This window comes from Eubalaena glacialis, chromosome 8 (assembly GCF_028564815.1).
Source record: "Eubalaena glacialis isolate mEubGla1 chromosome 8, mEubGla1.1.hap2.+ XY, whole genome shotgun sequence".
Taxonomy (NCBI): domain Eukaryota; kingdom Metazoa; phylum Chordata; class Mammalia; order Artiodactyla; family Balaenidae; genus Eubalaena; species Eubalaena glacialis.
Window position 1 is genome coordinate 49,019,742 of NC_083723.1, and position 19,918 is coordinate 49,039,659.

Below are 19,918 nucleotides of genomic sequence, written 5' to 3' on the forward strand. Positions count from 1 at the left end.
AGTTGGTTTCATTTTCTTCTTATCCAAGTTTATGTACTTTAAATTAATACTCTCTGAATATGCCCCCTTCTACTCATACAATGTGTATTTAAATGTACTAGCCCCTCATTAACAGGACCCAATAAAATTGAGAATTTGCAAAATGCAAAAGTGTTGGGCTAAATTTTGACCCATCTCTACACATGAGCAAAACATCCACGGTAAATGAAAAATGTGAATTATATTTATATAAAATCTTTCCAATAGAAAATAATGATTCATGGGATCATTTAAAGACATTTTGCAAGATATAAATATTTCTCTTCCCTCTTCAGCTTACCTAAAGAGCATAAGTTGGCTTATCAATTTGATATGTAAGCCAGAAAGAAGAAACTCTCTATTTGAAATATCAGTCTTGAACACTGTTCAATCCAAGAAAGGCCAACTCAGCTATTTGGAGCCTTTTGGCATGTTAAGCACATAGTTCCATATCCAAGATGCCTTAGGCATTTCCATAACAATAAGGCGTTGCTTTGAAAAATAGGCATTATTCCAGGGTCCCTGAGGCCAAACAAGGTCCTAGCTGTCACGTTTTTAAAATAATCAGGGTGTCCAAGAAAGTCCATAATGTAAGAGTCAGGGGAACTTGAAGGTTGCATCTGTTATGATGGCTGCATATCTAATATTTCTATATGTTATTCTTTTCTCTCTTTCCCTCTCTTTTTCTTTCTCTTTTTAGATTTTACTGCTAACTTGTTCTTTTATTGAAATTTAGAGCTTTCATCTGCTTTTTTATTATGAAATATTTTAAGCACACAGAATTATGTTGAGAGTAGTATATTTAAATTATAATCCAATGCCCAACTTTGTGAAATATTAACACTTAAATATACTAGTTCCTACAAATATATGTAATATAAATATAATATTGAGTTTAGATTAAAAAAAAAATTATTGAAACAGTCATAGCTCCCTGTGTCCTCATTCTCTTATTTCTTAGAGAAAAACATATTCTGAATATGGTGCTTAACTTTTCCAGAAATTTTTTTATATGTTTACTGCTTACATATGAATGTATGTATCCATAAGCAGTATTGTTTGCTTCTTTCAACTTGATATACCTAGTATAATTCCTTTTGCTTTCCTGTACTCCTTGGTTCTATTCCTTTAACATTGTTTCTGAGATTTTTCTATGTTGATGCATGTAGCTCTTTTTTTTTCCCATTTAAACTTCTGTATCCATTTAGTGACTATACTTCAATTTATCCGTTCTCCTTTTGTAGAACATATAGATTGTTCTCTTTTTTCTATTATAATTAATCTTACAATAAATGTTTTTTAAAATGTCTATTACTGCACATGTGAAGAGGGTTCTCAAGGATATATACTTAATTGCGAAAAGCTGGTTCTTGGAGTATGTGCATTTTATACTTCATTGGATATTGCCAAATCCCTCTCCAAGATGTGTTTGTACCAGTATATACACAAATGAAAAGTATTTGAGCTTCTGAAACAAACAATAAAGTTATTCGCAGCTTCATCTTCCTAGGCAAGAGTTTCCTGGACTAGCAAATCATGTTAAAGCAGATAAGTTGTGTGGTTATAGATGCTTTTGATTCTCAAATGCTAAAATTTGTTTCTTTTATCTTGAGAATCACTCACGTGTCTTTCTATATTCAAACAAATACAACTGGAATTTTTTCAATTATTAATCTTCTGTTGTATTTTCTTTATAGTAACAGCTTGGACATGATCCACCTAAGAGTGCCCTATATACATTTTTTTCTTTTAAAAATGTTATGTATATACACTACTATAAATTCTCATGTTCGAAGCTTGTCAGAGCACTCAGAAAACTTGACATTTCTCTATACAACATCCCTACAATTTATTTCATTACCAGGTTGGAGGGGATATCATAATATCTATTTGTAAACATAAAATATCCTTTATGTGTGTACCAAATTAATAAGAAATATAATTTTCTCTAAAAGAAATTCAAGAAAGGTCTTTATAAAGCAAAAACAAAAACCTCAGCTTATGCCTTTAAAAAATTATGCTCATACAGTACTAAACATATAGACGAGTATTTTTAAATGTCACTTATAGAATGGTAATTGGAAATCTTAAAAGTAGTTACTTGGAGTAGTAATATTAATTCAGTCTACCAAAGTCTAAATTTAAATCACAGTAAAGCTTAACTGTAATACTTGTATTAATTGGGGAGAGAAACTTATTCTTTTCTTTCATAAGGGAAATTACTGCATACTTACAGTGCAAACTATATCTACTAAAAATTGTCAGGAAATATTTTCCTTGGTATTTGATTTAGTGCGATTCTATGTATAAAATCTGGTTACCATGTTTAGGGTTTGAAAACAAAATTGCACACAAACCAACATTCTGTTTATAACCATAGAACACTAATGTTTGTATTTTATTATAATACAACCAAAATATACATTTAACAACTTTCCATTATTTTAGATTACAAGACTACATTTCTTTTAAAATAGCAAAACTACAAATTCAAAATAGATTGCTAACCACTTACAATTATTAAGAATTAAATTACACAATTAACTGACAGATTTTTGCCCTTCACCCCCAAATCACCTATATCAAACTTACCATAAATACTTTATAGGACAAAATATTTAAATGAGAGGTATAAGTCATGTGCATGTTCCTGTCTTTGCACTGTCAATGTGTACAATGTTGGAATTTTAGATCTCATTTTTTAATCTCACATGCAAATTAAATTATTTAAATATTGTGGTCATTTACTGTGAGAAAAAAAATATTTCTTTCTATAAAAACATTTCAAATATCTCTTTTTTCTAAAGTATCCATTCCCAATAAGGCTAATGAGTTCCAACATGCTGTCCAAGACAAATTCTAAAGGGAAGCTATTTCAGTTTTGATTTCCACTTTCATTTAATGATATATATGAAATATCATATTTAAATTTAAAATATCAGTGTTTAATTAATGCTCTTGTTCAATTTAGTATTTTGTAGACATCTGGATGCTACCAAACCGTCCTTGAAAATTTAATTTTCAATGTAATGTGGAAAAACAGGCACCGACAACTGTAAACTTATTTTTTAGTTGAGTCTACACAATCCAGCAGAAACAAAAATTAATAGCATATAAAGAACCGAAACATAGACCAAAGGAGAAATTCAAGAGTAAGACCATTTTGCAGGCAGCATGTTGTAAATAAGCGTTATTTAGTCAACGGATGGATGAGGTATGGTGTGAATTATAATTTTTTCACTACTGTTGTGGCTTTTGCAAATTTCTAAATTTCTCTGTGACAGTTTTCCATTTCTTAAATAATTTGGTTGGTTTTCAAAAATGTTTATTCAATAATGTGAATGTACTGTTTTGAGCTCTTTGGGGAAGAAACAGTTTATATATAAATTAATTATTTAGACTATCCATTTCTAAACAAACTTAAAATTCCCAATAAATTGAATGTAAATGAATGCAGACAGTCAGGATTCCATTTAGCAGCACAAATAGCTGGAATGAAATGCAGATGAGAATATGCAAGTCAGAGCCATATGTATTCAAAACAGGGGAAAAAATATAAAACCAAGAATAAACATAGACATTTTAAGACCTCTCCATAAAGAGCTGATTTCTTAGCAAATGTATTTGAAACTATTAACTATAATTTCATTTTTCATTGTTTCAAAGAAAAGTTGGTAAAAACTTTCAGTGGTGAGGAAGTATATATTGTATCTCATCTCTAGATTTAATATATTCACACTGTTCTTCTAAGCGTTCTAGGCAATTAAAAGATTAAAAAATTAAACATAGTAGCTTAGATGTCTTCTGTCTTTATAAATACACATAAATCTTTGCCCATATGGTTTATTTATTATATGACTTTTTATTTTACTAACAATATTTCAAATATATTTTAATTATCATAAATTAATAGTTTTAGATCCAAAGCAGCCAGAATATTAGCTGTAAATTAAAATGTCCCCCCCAATTTTTTCTGAATAACTAAGATTAGAAATAATTAATTAAAAAATGGCTTGGACATTCATATTTTGATGAAAACCAAATTTATTTTCACAAGTCAATCCTAACATTTGAGCTTCATGAAATTTTCCCAAAGCCATCCATAATTTGATCATTACTGTCTGATATACAAATATTTGGAAATCTTTTAAAAAACATGTTCCTACTTATATGCTTTGAGCTTACTATGAGTTCCTGGAACATTTTGAGCCAGCAAATCAAGTTACAAACACTCTTGTTAGCAGTCTGATCTTGCTACAACTATTCTTATGAATTACTTTTTAATAGAGTGATTTGTTCTGGTTCACTTAAAAAAAAAAAAAAAAACTATCTTCCTTAAGTTTTCTTTACAGTAAAACATCTACAAATATTTGAGTATCATATCAAAAGGCGACTTAACCTCATAGATCAGTGTGACTACTTTGAGTAGGTAAGCAATGCAAATACAATGAATGTAAGATAGAACGTTTTGAGCATAAAGCCAGTCACAGACATGATACTGAACTCTGTAATAAGTTGCCCTATAATCACAGGGTTCTCACAGGCTTTTATTTTCAAGACACGTAGAATGCATGAGAAACGAGCTATGTCTGCTATTTAGTTTTCTGAAAAGCTGCCTTCCATGTGAGGAAGTGACTAATTTATCATTTCACACTAAAAACGGCGTGAAAAGGCAAAACAGAAGAAGGCTGAGGGTTTTGTGTTATACGAAGGAAAGGTGAGTCCTTCTTAAAAAGGCAGGAAACATACCATACATATTCAGAGGAAAGAACAAATTAGAAACATTTGAAAGTGCTAACAAAATGTGAAAAAATGTTTATGTTAATGTTGTGAGTTTGTTTTCTTTACATGCAGTAGGCTTATTTATTATTAAATTACTAAAACAATGCTACTTGAATTACAGCATATAATCTCAGAAATGCAAAAAGATTGTGTGAAGAAAAGATGTCAAAGAGTTAATTTAACCCTTTCCGTTGTCAAAATTTTTGCATTTGTTCTGTTATTCAACAAATATATAGTATTCCCGCTCCCCATCACTGCTGTCTACCTAATTCTCTATATATATGTATATATTGCTTTTTCCTATTCATTCAAATAAAATCTAATAATCCAATATTTGGGAGAGCATAAAGGCAGTAAATAGAAATAATTTATAGAGCATGATGCATTTTTAGAAAAAAGAGAGGAAGTACATACTGAAATCCCATTGGTTGTAAATAAATTTGTATTCATTTTTCCCATGATTCTTTAGAAAATTTACTTTTCCTCAGACTTTTGCTAGCAGTCTGTTATAATCTAGAGGTTTTTTTTAACAGATGGATTACAAATTGGCAGCTACATATATTCCAGTGAGTAAAGCTACAGTACATTTCACGCACTGTATTTGTGATTGTTCTTCCTTTTTATGGGGATGTGAGTTTTCCCCAAAGCCAGAATTTATGGCTGTCTTTCTTTCTTTCTCTTAACAAATCCCAGCTGCGTGCTTTCCCATTAGGATGCAGTATACATCATGATGTTTCCCTTATTTTATTAAAATGCTTTCCCATATCCTATTAAAATATTTATTAAACATTCTGTCCCTGTAAAGCTCACCATATATTCTAAAGACACATAACTGAGCACCAACTTCTCTCTGTGAACCTGTTATCCTGACAGGTCATAAGGAATCCTGGGAGGAACATTTATGCCCTTCAGTAAATCAATGCTCCAGGACACTAAATGTAACCCCTGGAGTCTGAAAGGAGTAATGCACCTCTCCAGATTCCTAAACCATGCACCAAGAGTGAATGGCTCACTGGGAAAGTTCCTGTTGATAATGTGAGCTGTATCTTATGTCTTCCCTCCAATCCTACCACCAGGTAGCCAGTTCTAGAGTGGAATGATGTATCTGTTCATAAGAACATATAGCACAACTACATGGTAAACTCCATGCTTAAAGACCATGCAAGGGAAATAAAGCACCTTATTACAATGTCAAATTTGACGCTTTCTTAGCTCAGTTATTTACGTAACATAACAAATTCAAAAACTCAGAGTGTAAAACATTTACAAATGTAAAGCCCCTCTTTTGAGATAATTCTGATACTTTGCAGGTATAAGTTTAGTTCTTGGAAAATTGGTTCAGATGAATGGTTTGCCCTTACTAATGCCATATCCACCAGATACAGTCTTATTCAGATTACTGTTCTTGTGCTTTAGCAAAACTCCATGGAAAGCTCTTATGAGTTAATATAAGGATGAATAAAAGAGAAGAGAGTATTTTTGCAGGTGAAGAATTCTTTTTCTTTAAATTAAATAGAAAACTATGTAGCCACAGCTCTAGGAAGCTCTTCTAGGTCTCTGTGATGTCTTCGATTTCGTTTCTTCTTCATTTCCTGCATGTGCTTCCACTTTGGGCCGCCCTTGTTTCGCTGTCTCCGCTTCTCCCTGTGCCACATCTGTTCACAGTACTGGTCGAGGCTGAAGTTCGGGCTGCTAAGGATTTGGATATAGTCTTTGTATCTCAACCGTGACTCAGCCAACAGATCCTTGACCCGCCCCTCTTCGTGCTCTGCCCTCTGGGTATTTTCCATCTGTTCATTCTCAATGACATTCAAAGTCAGCTTCACTATGGTGTGGATAAAAGTGTGCTCCTGTGCTTTGCAGTAATACATCCCAGAGTCCTTCTTCTGCAGACTTCGAATCAGTAGCCCGTATTCTGTTTTGATGATCCTTTCATCGGGTTTCAACTGCAGAATTGGAAAAAATGTAGGCAATAAATGAGAAACAGAGAGGGCTATGAGCAAATGCAAAGAGGCTACATAGTTTTACTTAGATGAACCTAAGAGATACAATCCCTGTCTCTCTGCCATTAAGCATAGTATTGTCAGCCACAGTCGAAGAGAGTGACTAAACTCTCTTTCAACTAAAGTAACAGCCCCCAAAGATGTATGGTTGCATCTTATTACATCTAACTGAGCCTTTGGAATATAGTTAGTTTTTCTCCCAGTCTACAGATAGGAATAAAAAGCTGTGAAAATTAATGAAGTAAACCTGGAAACTATCAATTGACCATCTTTACAAAGATTTCAGACACTAATTGGTGTACTAAGAACACCAATTTGTTTCTGAATTTCAGAGCTAGAATGTGACTCTGACAGTCATTGTGTAGAAAAAGAGCTTTAGTGCACACTACTACCTGTAATGTAGAAGAGAGCAATTATTCCAAAAGGAATTTAATGTTTGCTAGATATTGCCAAATAAATGATCTGAGTAGCTTACGGAAACTGTAAGTTGTGACTTGTTAAAAGTCAAGTGGAAAGGAATGGAAGATACAGCCTTTTGGATGTTAGAGCTGTACTGAATAGGACCATATAGTCAGAAGTTTAGCAACATTTAAAGCTGAATTTCTCTTTTTACTATGGATTGAATTTTGATACTTTATGTCTATATGATACTTCAGACTATGTCATTTGTGGAGATATTTGCCATACCTCAGTATACTATAACATGGTAATGTGATTTCAAGTGTGAGAAAGCTCAATGAACAAAAAGAACCTCCACTGAAATGTGACGCTCTTTGCCCTTTGAAGTAATAGTACTGAAAGACAATTCAAACATTTAAGCTTGCCTGGCCTCCAATCTGGTGTGAATAGAGAACCTATCTTCAATAAACCACAGGCATGTTTACCGACACAAGAGCCCTGTTTAATGTGGAGTATTGTTGAGCGGCTCAGCATTAAGTAGAACAACAACAAAGAAGTCTGGAAGATTTCCCAGTTTACACATCTGCCCCTGTATTGTAGACTTAGAGTTGATGGAAATCAAGGAGGCATAACGACGGCTAAATTAAATTTATTCACAGTGGGTGGACTATACTTTGCATCTTTATGTGAAAAATATGTAGGAAAAATCCCTCCAATTCTGGAAATATGAGAAAAGGCAAAGAAACATCTCTGGCTACCAGCCCAGTTAACTAACAAATATATGGCCAACCACCTTCTATGCCAGAGAAGTGCAGCTGGCGGGGTACCACACAAGGCCAAAGGCAGGTCACAGCTCAGATCCCTGGTTAATGAGGCTGAATGGTCTCCAGCCCTGCCTTTGCTCTACAATGAATCCACACCATCAGGGGTCTGTTTGTTTCCCTTACTTTGCCCATTTGGTGAATTGGTGTGTAGTAGTTTTTTTTTTTTTCTAATGGATTTATCTAAAGGCCCAGATATTTTTAAATGCTACTGTAATACAAACTAATGTTGAAGTAACTTACATTCTCAGAAACTATAGGAATCTGCTGCCAAAAATAAAAGGGAATTTGAATTGGTAGAGCTCTAAAGGATCAGTCTTAAAAAATAATATCAATCTCAAATTTAACACATACTATATATCTTCCTTTAAATAATTTTATTGTAGGAATTGTTGTTTTTTCATTTAAATATATCTTAGAACATGAAATTGAAACTCTGACTCCACAGACTAGGTTCTGGTCCCTATCTGCTCTGCTTCCTATGACTACTCATTTATCTTCCCCGATTGGTGTCCCATTTATCAAGTTGGTGACACAACATACGGTGTATTTGGGGTGTTAAAAGTAAAGCTCTTTGAAGGTTAAGTGTGAAGTATTATTAGCAACATCATAGACTACTGCCATATTGCTGGAGAGGTGATGTTCTGAAGCCTTTACTTCTGTAATTCTTTAATGGAAAATGGCCTGTGGTTACTAGCATGACGACCAACGTGCGTGACTTCAGTTCCAGTTCATCTCTGGATATTCTTTCCTAGCTGGTATTCTTGCTAATGTTTAAACTGCATTTAATGTGGCTTTCAGAGACTGTCACAGCTCTGAGTCACTATTTTTTATTGTTCTTTTTAAGCTTCTGACAGGAAGGAATGATGACTTTGTGATTTCACACATATTATGCAACACTTCATCATTATTTTTGCTGTTCTCTTTTTGTGTCCCATTTACGTTATTTTAACTCTGAAGTTTGGCCCCCTTCCCTCCTTTCCAGTCTACTTCTGTCCCTACAGGACTCAGGGTTTCATAAACACCTGACATTTCATTACTCCATCGTGGTCCTTCACCTTTCCTTTCTTTGATGGAATGCTTACTTTTTCTTTTGGTTTTTGACCTACAGATAAAAAGTTTGCTTTAATGAATTTCTTTCTGGATTTATCTACTGTCTATTAGATCATTTAAGTGATTTTTTTCTCTTCCTAAAATTTCAAAAATATGCCTTTCATGACATGGTATCTCTAATAAAACACATTTTGAATTGATGTATTTTCATAGGATTTTTGCCATCTAGAGATAGAAATCTGTGACCCAGAAATTAAGTGGTTGATTAACATTTGCCTACTTTACATTCCCATTCTCTGTAGTGCTTTCATTCCATGCTGGAATAGGATGCATTATGCAGACTGCATCTCGACAGTGAAATGTCAGCACAGTCAATTTAGAAAATTCAGCTCCTCTACAAAGAGATAATGTAATCTCTGGCCAGTGATTTAAACTCATGGAATTTTCTTCACTCTAGAAGTGATAAGTAAAAACTGCTCAGCCTTACATATCAAAACCATGCTTGAACCGCGGTCAACTATCCATTTGCTTAATGTGAACAAGGATAATATATTTGGCATTATTCAATGTAGATCTTCAGTGAAGGGCAATTCATTTAAAATGAAAAGAGAAACATGGTAAGTGACAAAGGACAGTTAGGTACTAAGCAGCAGGTAAAGGTCAGTGACTTCCTTCTCTGATAATAGCAGCCTAATGGTAATTCCTTTGCAGATAATTCACCTGTCAGGTCTTTCATAGCTAAAGCACTGCACATGTCTTGGAAGTGACTAGGGATTCAAGAATATCTCCCTTCTTCAACAAACATAGGAGACTACTTATTTAAAAATAGTGCCGAGGCAACTGGCTCATTATTTAAAAGAAAAAAAAAATCGAATGAATACATAACTCACTCCTAGATTAATTTAATATCTTTAAGTAAGTGTAAATATAAAATGTAAACTGTAATTGTAAAAATAAAATCATAAAATGACTAGAATATATATATTTGCTGTTTCATTGGGGAAGGAACTTCTAAGCACAAGTGAGAAATCATATAGATATAAATCAATAGATTTGTCTATATAAAACATAAAACTTGCGTGTGTTAGGGACACACAAAAATTTTTAGAGATAGACAACAATAAAAAGTTACATATAATATGCATAACATTAAAATGTTAATATCTATAATATAAAAGGGTTTGTTAAAATAATTTTTAAATGAATATACCAACATAAACCAAGCAAATGATAGGTAAGGCAGTTTACCAGTATGGTGATTTTGATGAGAAATTAGCAATATGCAGTTGTTTATCCAAAGCTGTAAGATAATTAAAGTCTTTAACTCACTTATTTTACATTTAAGAATTTGTCCTAAGAAAATAGACAAGTAGAGAAAGATTTAGCTAAAGGAAAGTTGATTACTTTTTTAAGAGGTTACGTGAACTTAATAAAACATGGAACATCTGTGGATGACTGTGTCATCAGGATGGCAGGGATGTGGGACAGGAAACATGGTATTAAAATTGAATGGCAGGGGAAAATGCTTATAGTGTAATGGGAAGTAGGAAAAAAAAAAGCTGGACTAGACATCAGAATAGTATTTGTGCTTATCTACACTTAGTGATCTCATAGTTGTTTATTTTCAAAACCATTTATATTGCTTTTATAATAAAAGCAACAAAAATAAAACGAAGGCCTACAGATAGAAAAATACAAATATTTGAAGATGTTTTTAAAGTATTTTAAAAAGCCACAGAAAAATTACTATCACAAATGGTATAAGGTACTGCCTCTTTTATTTATTCAGATCTCAAAAGTTCAACAGAAGCTTGGGGACTGACGATTAACTTGCTAGTTACAGCACCAACATCATCAATTTCAAGAACAGCTTTATAAGAAAGTCAGGGAATAACTGACTCATGACCTCCCCAACAGCACCCAACTGTGAAACAACTCAGTAAGGAAATGTTCTCCTCCCGGCAGAGAATAACCTGGTGACAGCCTCTGTGCCACAGGAGATCCTGGGCCTTCCCTCAGGCTTTTTTTTTTTCTTTTTTTGACTGGAGGAAAGATTTCAAACTGTGACCTTCTTGGTAAAGAGCAGAGGGTATCCTGCTGGGAAAAATGCTTCAAATCTAGTCTGGATTTTGCCCCTTTCCTCAGTTCAGGAAGCAGTACTGCATATCCTGGACAGTGTATAACTATTTACAAAGATAGATGAAAATACCAGTTGAAACATTACAGCTAAAATATTTTAAAGTATAAATCAATAAATACACTGTTTCTGCTCCATTGAAATTTATGGAGCATGCTACCACCATGACTGCCTGATATACCTAAAACGTACATTAAAGTAATGCATAGCATTTTCAGGAAACATGAAAGATGTGAATGCAAACATGCATAGGCAAACGTACGTATCTATAACTGGGAGAGTACCCCAAGCAGAGTTCCACATTTTTTATAAGTCAGATTAAGTTTGTCATGGAGAAAAAAATCATTAAAAAATTATATTTAAATGAAAAGAAATTATCAAACTTTATTAACTATAAAATTAAAAATAGTCATTTGGGATATTCAAAAGTAAAATACTGCAATATATCTAAAAGAAAATCTGCACGTTACAAAAATTCAGATATCCTTGCAATATTTCATGGATAAATAATAAATGCTTTATATCTTGAAATTAAATCACCTCTATGTCAGATAAAACTTCAATATGTATTGGTAAACAGTGAGACTCTTAAACATTTAGTATAAATATGGATATGCCATATTCTTAGAACTTATGGATGTCAGGAACAATGAAGAATCAAGTTTTACCAGAGAAATCTGACATAAAGAAGGAAGTTATTCCCTTAGTATTAAGTATGTGAAGGGTCAATATTTTGATATGAGAAATTATTCTCAGATGAAGAGAATGATAATTTCTTAATGTAACAGTGGAACATATCTTTACATTAATCACTTATCATAAAATTTGGTTCTTTGACTCCAAGGTTTCTCAACCTTAGCACAACTGGCATTTGGGTGAGATGGATGGTTATTTATTGTGAGGTATTGTGCACTGCAGGATGGTGAGCATCATCCTTGACCTCGACCCACTAGATGCCAGTAGCATCCTCCATCCACCCAGTCGTGACAACCAAAAATGTCTCCAGGTATTGCTAAATGTGAATACCTTGGGAGCAAAACTACCTGAAGCTGAGAACCACTATTACACAGTAATGTTTGACCGATTACATATACTATTTAAATGTTTACAGACTTCACAGGAGGCTGATGTTTTAGAGAACATCTGGTCCACCTGCTTATATGGCAGGGAAACTTGAGTGCTAGAGAAGTCACCACCTGCTCACAAACCCTCAGCAGTCAGGGTGAACACACATCATCAGTGCTGTTTTGTATTTCACACATCCTCCCAGTAGAGTGTGTCTGCAATTTTATATGCATACTTTATACTTGTGAGTAATCCTCTGCTTTGAAATTCACATTCTCGTATGTGTTTTCTCATTTAATTTTGACAGTAACTTTTGCATTGATTTTATTTACCTTAGAAAATTCCGGCCCACAGTCCTCATTAATATTACCAAAGAATCATTACTCAATGCATCTAATTCTGAGCCTGTGTTCACTCCATTACCATTACAGTGTCCTTAGTTTAATATTGGGACTTTTAGAACTCTAGATTGAGTATCACTGGTTTCTCATAGGCATTAGAATAGAAATATTAAAATTCTGTCATTTAACCTTTGCTACATGACATTTGAATAATAATAATACAGGATTTCTCAGACTACCCAAACTCATCTCATTAAATTCAGTAACATATATAACGTACATATCTCACAAAATCTTTGTGATATGTTTTAATCACATGTATGTGTTAGAAGAAAACTGAAACAGAAAAAAGTCAAAAGATGAGTAGAGCATCCATATTACTTTTCCCTCTGTTGATTTAATTTTAATACACTAGAGTGAAAAGGTACAGATGTCCAGATACTTATCCAACTTGCTCCTATGATATGATAAGATAGATATTTCCATTTCTGTACAAACTTGACATGTTTTATTTTATGATCTAAACTGAACCCAATGAGAGTTAGAATTTAGTCATTGGGCTATTGTGGGGGGAAAGTCTTGTTCTTGATCAGGGAATTATTCTAAAATATAGACCATCAATGAAAAATAAAAAGTAGAAGAAGAATCCTGTAAATTTTTTTAATTCAATATGCTTTTAAATGTATTAACACATTTGCATTAAATTGGCCTATTCATATCTCAAAGGCATTGTTACCTTGGGTGCTAGAGAGTATAAAATTTTATTTTCCTTGTTATCAAGTAGTGATAAGAGCTCCACTTGGCACTAAAAGTTGAACATCTCCTCTCACAACCTAAACTTGATTTAAGTTTTACACTGTTTCCCTCAAGGTGAGCATTCTTTGATGACTGTAACTTACCTCCTCTCGATATTCATCTCCTGACCGCTGGATATACCACTTAATAGATGCTTGTTGGGATTTAGGTATACATTCCAGAAAGGTTGAATTAAATTCAATGCCAAAAATCACCTTTTCATCAGCAGCTTCATGACTAATGCCTGGAAAGCAAACATGGAATAGGAGATTAACCTTGACACGATTTTAAAAGCAATGGGAAAATAGACTGATTTAGAACAGATGCCATGGAGGAAAGATTCATACACATTATTAAAGAGAAAGGAAATTCATGTTATAATGTTGTAACCTGAGAGTAAAATACTATCTAATAGATTGATTTTTAAAACTCTATCCCTGCACTGCAATTTTTACTCTTTCATCAATATATTAACTTTTTGCAATTTCTTTTTTAAAACAAGAATTCACAAGATCCAACTTTAAACACTGAGCCTCTCTGAGCTGAACTGAATAAACTTCAACATCTTTTAATGCTTTAATGCCTTTTAATTTATATAAAATATAACTAATTCTGCAGATATTTCTAAAGAGAAATTTATCTTACCTCTAAAGAGAAATTCTATTATGATTTGGTCCACAGAGCTGACCATATAACATATAACCATATGTTATGACCATATGACATTTTGATCTCAGAAAAGTAAGTGCAGTGCTCTATACTTAATGAAACTCTATGATGATGCTAATAAGTTAGATGCTCTAATACTCAGAATCAGGACCTTATCTGTATTATCTACCAAAAAATGTTCTCTTTTATTCAAAGAGGGATATTTTAGCCCAACATGCATTTGCTATAAGATAGTTAATGGGAGGCTAAAGGATCAGTGTCTCAGACACCTTATTCTCGTAAATCAACTGCACCATCTGAAATACATTCCTTCCAGAGTAGCCAAAGGCTGTGTCCCATGTGTGATCTAAGATCTGTAGCTCAGATTTGATCAAATAAAAAATGACGGCTTCTCAGCCTGGCCCAAACATGCACTTTTTCATCGTATATTCAGATGTCTCAATTCTGCAGATGGGCCTACTTAGCATTTTAGGCATAAACCAGAGTGAGGCTTAAGGGGCCTAAGTGAATCCTAAACCTAAGCACGCAGAATTATCAGCAAATGGCATGAATGCACGTGCATCCAATAGTTAGGCTTCTTTTCAAGAAACTTCTTTTGAACTTATTTGTGTCTTACCAGCAGTGATTAAGTCAAACATGCTGACCCCATTATGAATTAACCTTACCTAACCTTCAAAATGTGTGGATTCCACTTGAAATCTGTAATCTATCCACTCTCTTCTGGCAATTTAACAGATTATAGCCACGATTTTCACAGCTAATAAATTCCTAATGCACAGGAAGATCACCAGTGCCGATCACGGAAGAGAAAGACATGCATCACTTCATAGTAACAGATACCATTTTCCTGAGCAAAGGGAGTTCATGAACAAAGCAGGGAGGATGCAGGCTGATTGTTTAGGTGATGGGGCAAGGGCTCAGGAGAAACTCAATTAGACGGATTCAACCAAAGAATTAGTCAATTCAGTGAAAGATAAATTAGTGAAATCAACTGGAAAAGTGAAATAGTGAGCTGATTATAAGAAATCCATCTTCAAATCAGTAGAAACAGTGACCCTTTGAAACAAAGTCATCCCTACATCAGTTTGACTGGAAATTAATTTATTGTTTCTTCCAATAATGTTTGTTTTATCTCTGAGTTTAAAATTTTCTATTTTTAAATTTAAACCTATATGTATGTATGTATATATATACACATACACACATATATACATACATACTATATATAATGTTCTGTTACTATCCATTTTTAAAAGTGCAAAAGTTGTATACAATAATGTTTTTAAATAGCAGAATATCTTCTCATTAAGTATAACATAATTTTAAAGATAATATTTTAATCTTCCAGATTGCAGGCAAAAATTTTTTTTCATAGAGAAATAACTGGAATATTTCTTTAGAATATACATATGACATGCCACTGAAGTCACTGCAGCAAGATTATATGTGTTTAACATTGTTAAACACGGTTCATCTACATGAATTACTGATTTTATATCATTAATAATCATGCAGTATCACAGTATATAACAATTAATGAACAAAGGAAGGAAGGAAGAAACGAAACAGCTATTTGCCAGTTATTCAAGACTTGACCAAGTCAATGCAACACATATTTATGGTGGGTTATAAGCAAGTCATCTCCTTTCTTCTTTACCAGAGACAAGTGTTCAAATGTGACCCTTTCTCTCCCCTAAGATCGAAAACGCTTAGTTTGTAAATACCCTCATAATCTCTACTTTAATTCTCACAATTGATTCTCTGTCTCTGGCTTCTCCTATTCCAATCATTCACCAAACAGGTATAAATTACTTTTATTTTTAAAAACAACTTTTCTTAGTAATATGAAATAGCTCCTTAGCACCTATAAACTCTAGACAATAACAGAGGGATCATCACAAACTTAACAAAACCTATGTGAATTCTTTCTGATTTTAATAATTGTTACTTCATCTACTTAGTAAAATTTGATTGTTTCCTTAAGGCACAGCTCAAGTGCTCTCCATCTGGGTATCCTTCCTTTTCCCTATGCATTATGCAAACATTCTTGCATGACTACCATACTGGCATTGCTTTCAGTGCAGGAAATATACTGATGACTATGACAGGCAAATTCACCACCTTTATATTCCAGTGACAGAGACAAAATTATCAAGTGAATGAATAAATAAAGAATATAGTATCTGGCTGTGTTACGCATTACAAGTAAAAATAAAGCAGATTAGGGAATAATTAGGGTTAGAAGGAAAGAAAGGTATTTCAGGTAGGTTAGTCAGGAACGGTGTCTCTGAGAAATTAACATTTCAATCATGGGATTAAATGATGCAAAGATGGAGCCATGTGGACACCTGAAGTGAAGAGTTCTTCAGGTACAGAGGAAACAAATGCCAACAGGGCTGAGGCAGGAACCAGACTGGTGCTTTTGAAAAAGAGAAAGCCTGTGAGCAAGCTATGCCACAGTGATGTGAGGATCAGACAAGGTGTTAGGAACCAGATCAGGTAGAATCTTGCAGGCCATGGTAAAGGCTGTGGAGTTTTTACTAATTGCTCTAAGATGCTAGTGAAAGATTCTGAGTAAGGGAGTGACAAGATCTGATTAAAGTGTGTTTTTTTTTTGACTGCGTTGGGTCTTCATTGCTGCACGCGGGCTTTCTCTAGTTGTGGCGAGCAGGGGCTACTCTGAGCTGTGGTGCGCGGGCTTCTCATTGCAGTGGTTTCTCTTGTTGCGGAGCACGGGCTCTAGGCACGCGGGCTTCAGTAGTTGTGGCACACGGGCTCCAGAGCGCAGGCTCAGTAGTTGTGGTGCACGGGCTCAGTTGCTCCGTGGCATGTGGGATCTTCCTGGACCAGGGATCAAACCCGTGTCCCCTGCACTGGCAGGCAGATTCTTAAGCACTGCACCACCAGGGAAGCCCCCTGACTGAAGTTTATAAAGAGGTTACTCTGGCTACTGAGTGGGATCTAGACTGAAGGGAGGCAAGCATGGAAGCAGGGAGACCAGTTTAGCAGCTACTGAAGCGTTCTGGTGGGTCTGGTTAGGATGGCATCTGTGGAGGTGATGAGAAGTAGCAGTGGTGACCACTGAGCCAAAGGGCTGTACTGAGAGGCTGGTGATAAGATGTAAAAGAAAGAGAAGCATAAAAAGATGACTCCTAGCTGCTTTTTGACAAAGCAGTTGGGTGAGTGGTGGTACTATTTATTAATATGGGGAAGTCTGCAGAACAAATAAGTTTTAGAGAAAATGACAAGAATTCTTTCTCAGGTATAATTTGAGATTCTTATTAGGCATATGAGAGGGGTTCTTGAGCAGGCACAGAGCATACACGTCTTGCACACAGGCGAGAGTTCAGAACTGGACAATGAATCTGGGAGTCAAATTGCCTCTGATAGAGAATACTGTGAACAATTATATGCCAACAAACTGGACAACCCAGAAGAAATGGACATGTTTCTAGAAACATACAGCCTACCAAAACTGAATCAAAAGGAAACAGGCAATTTGAACAGACTGATCACTAGAAGTGAAATAGAATCTGAAATAATATAACTCCCTGCAAACAGAAGTCCAGGACCAGAAGGCTTCACTGGGGAATTCTACCAAACAATAAGAGAAGAAACTATACCAATCCTTCTCAAACTCTTCCAAAAGATTGAGGAGGAGGGAACACTCCCAAAGTCATTCTATGAAGCCACCATTACCCTGACACCAAAACGAGACAAAGACACTACCAAAAAAGAAAATTGCAGGCCAGTATCTTTGATGAATATAGATGCAAAAATTCCCAACAAAATATTAGCAAAGCAAATCCAACAACATGTGAAAAAGATCATACACCATGACCAAACTGGATTTATCCCAGGGTCACAAGGATGGTTCAACATATGCAAATCAATGTGACACACCAAATCAACAAAAGAAAGACAAAAACCACATGATCATCTCAGCAGATGCAGAAAAAGCATTTGATAAAATTCAACATCCATTCATGATAAAAACTCTTATCAAAGTGAGTTTAGAGGAAACATACCTCAACATAACAAAAGCTATTTATGACAAACCAACAGCCAACATAACACTCAACAGTGAAAAGCTGAAAGCCTTCCTGCTGAAATCCAGACCAGACAAGGATGCCCACTCTCACCACTCCTGTTCAACATAGCACTGGAAGTCCTAGCCACAGCAAGCAGACAAGAAAAAGAAAGAAAAGGTATCCAAGTTGGAAGAGAAGAGGTAAAATTGTCATTGTATGCAGATGACATGATACTATATATAGAAAACCCTAAAGACTTCACACAAAAACTACTAGAATTGATAAACACATTCAGCCAGGTAGCAGTATACAAGATCAACATACAGAAATTGGTTGCATCAGAAAGAGAAAGTTAAAAAAAAAAAAAGAAAGAAAAAAAAAATCCCTTTTAAAATCTCATCAAAAAAAAATAAAATACTTAGGAATAAACCTGACCGAGGAGGTGAAAGACATATACACTGAGAACTATAAAACACTGATAAAGGAAACTGAAGACGATTTAAAGAAATGGAAAAACATTCCATGCTCTTGGATTGGAAGAATTAATATTGTTAAAATGGCCATATTACACAAAGCAATCTACAGATTTAATGAGATCCCTTTTAAGTTACCCCTGACATTTTTCACAGAACTAGAACCAATAATCCTAAAATTTATATGGAACCTTAAAAGACCCAGAATTGCCAAAGCAATCCTGAGGAAAAAGAACAAAGCAGGAGGCATAACCCTCCCAGACTTCAGACAATACTGCAAAGCTACAGTAATCAAAACCTCATGGTATTGTCATAAAAGCAGACATATGGATCAATGGAACAGAATAGAGAGCCTAGAAATAAACCCACACACGTATGGTCAATTAATCTTTGACAAAGGAGGCAAGAATATACACTGGAGAAAAGACAGTCTCTTCAGCAAGTGTTGTTGGGAATGTTGGACAGCCTCTTGTAAATCAATGAAGTTAGAACACACCCTCACACCATACACAAAAATAAGCTCAAAATGGCTTAAAGACTTAAGTATAAGACATGAAACCATAAAACTCCTGGAAGAGAATGTAGGCAAAATATTTCTCTGATATAAATTGTACCAATATTTTCTTAGGTCAGTCTACCAAGCCAAAAGGAATAAAAGCAAAAATAAACAAATGGGACCTAATCAAACTTACAAGCTTTTACACAGCAAAGAAAACCATAAACAAAACAAAAAGACAACCTACGGACTGGGAGAAGATATTTGCAAATGATGCGACCAACAAGGGCTTAATTTCCAAAATATACAAATAGCCCATACAACTCAATAACAAAAACAAACAACCCCCCCCAAAAAAAACCCAATCAAAAAATGTGCAGAAGATCTAAATAGACATTTCTCCAAAGAAGACGTACAGATGGCCAATAGGCACATGAATTGATGCTCAACATTGCTAATTGTTAGAGAAATTCAAATTGAAACTACAATGAGGTACCGCCTAACAGCCGTCATGATGGCCATCATTAAAAAGTCTACAAATAACAAATGAGGGAGAGGCTGTAGAAAAAGGGCACCCTCCTGCACTGTTGGTGGGAATGTAAATTGGTACAGCCTCTATGTAGAACAGAATGGAGGTTCCTCAAAAAACTAAAAATAGAGTTGGCATATGATCCTACAGTCCCACTCCTGGGCATATATCTGGACGAAACTATAATTTGAAAAGATACATGCACCCCAATGTTCACAGCGGCACTATTTACAATAGCCAAGACATGGAAGCAACCTAAATGTCCATCGACAGATGAATGGATAAAGAAGATGTGGTGTATATATA

The 19,918-nt window shown here is 34.5% G+C and overlaps 1 protein-coding gene across 4 annotated transcripts in view; it reads right to left on the reverse strand.

The window, feature by feature from the left end:
- Positions 1-4,429: 4,429 nt before the first annotated feature.
- SEMA3D (semaphorin 3D) overlaps positions 4,430-19,918 on the reverse strand; it is a 206,956-nt gene continuing 191,467 nt past the window's right edge. For all 4 annotated transcript variants that reach the window (XM_061197666.1, XM_061197665.1, XM_061197663.1 and 1 more), the window contains 2 exons: positions 13,519-13,658; positions 4,430-6,746 (listed from right to left, as the gene is read on the reverse strand). In XM_061197666.1, coding sequence (XP_061053649.1) covers positions 6,321-6,746; positions 13,519-13,658 — 566 coding nt within the window. In that variant the 3' untranslated portion in view covers positions 4,430-6,320. The remainder of the gene's footprint in view (positions 6,747-13,518; positions 13,659-19,918) is intronic.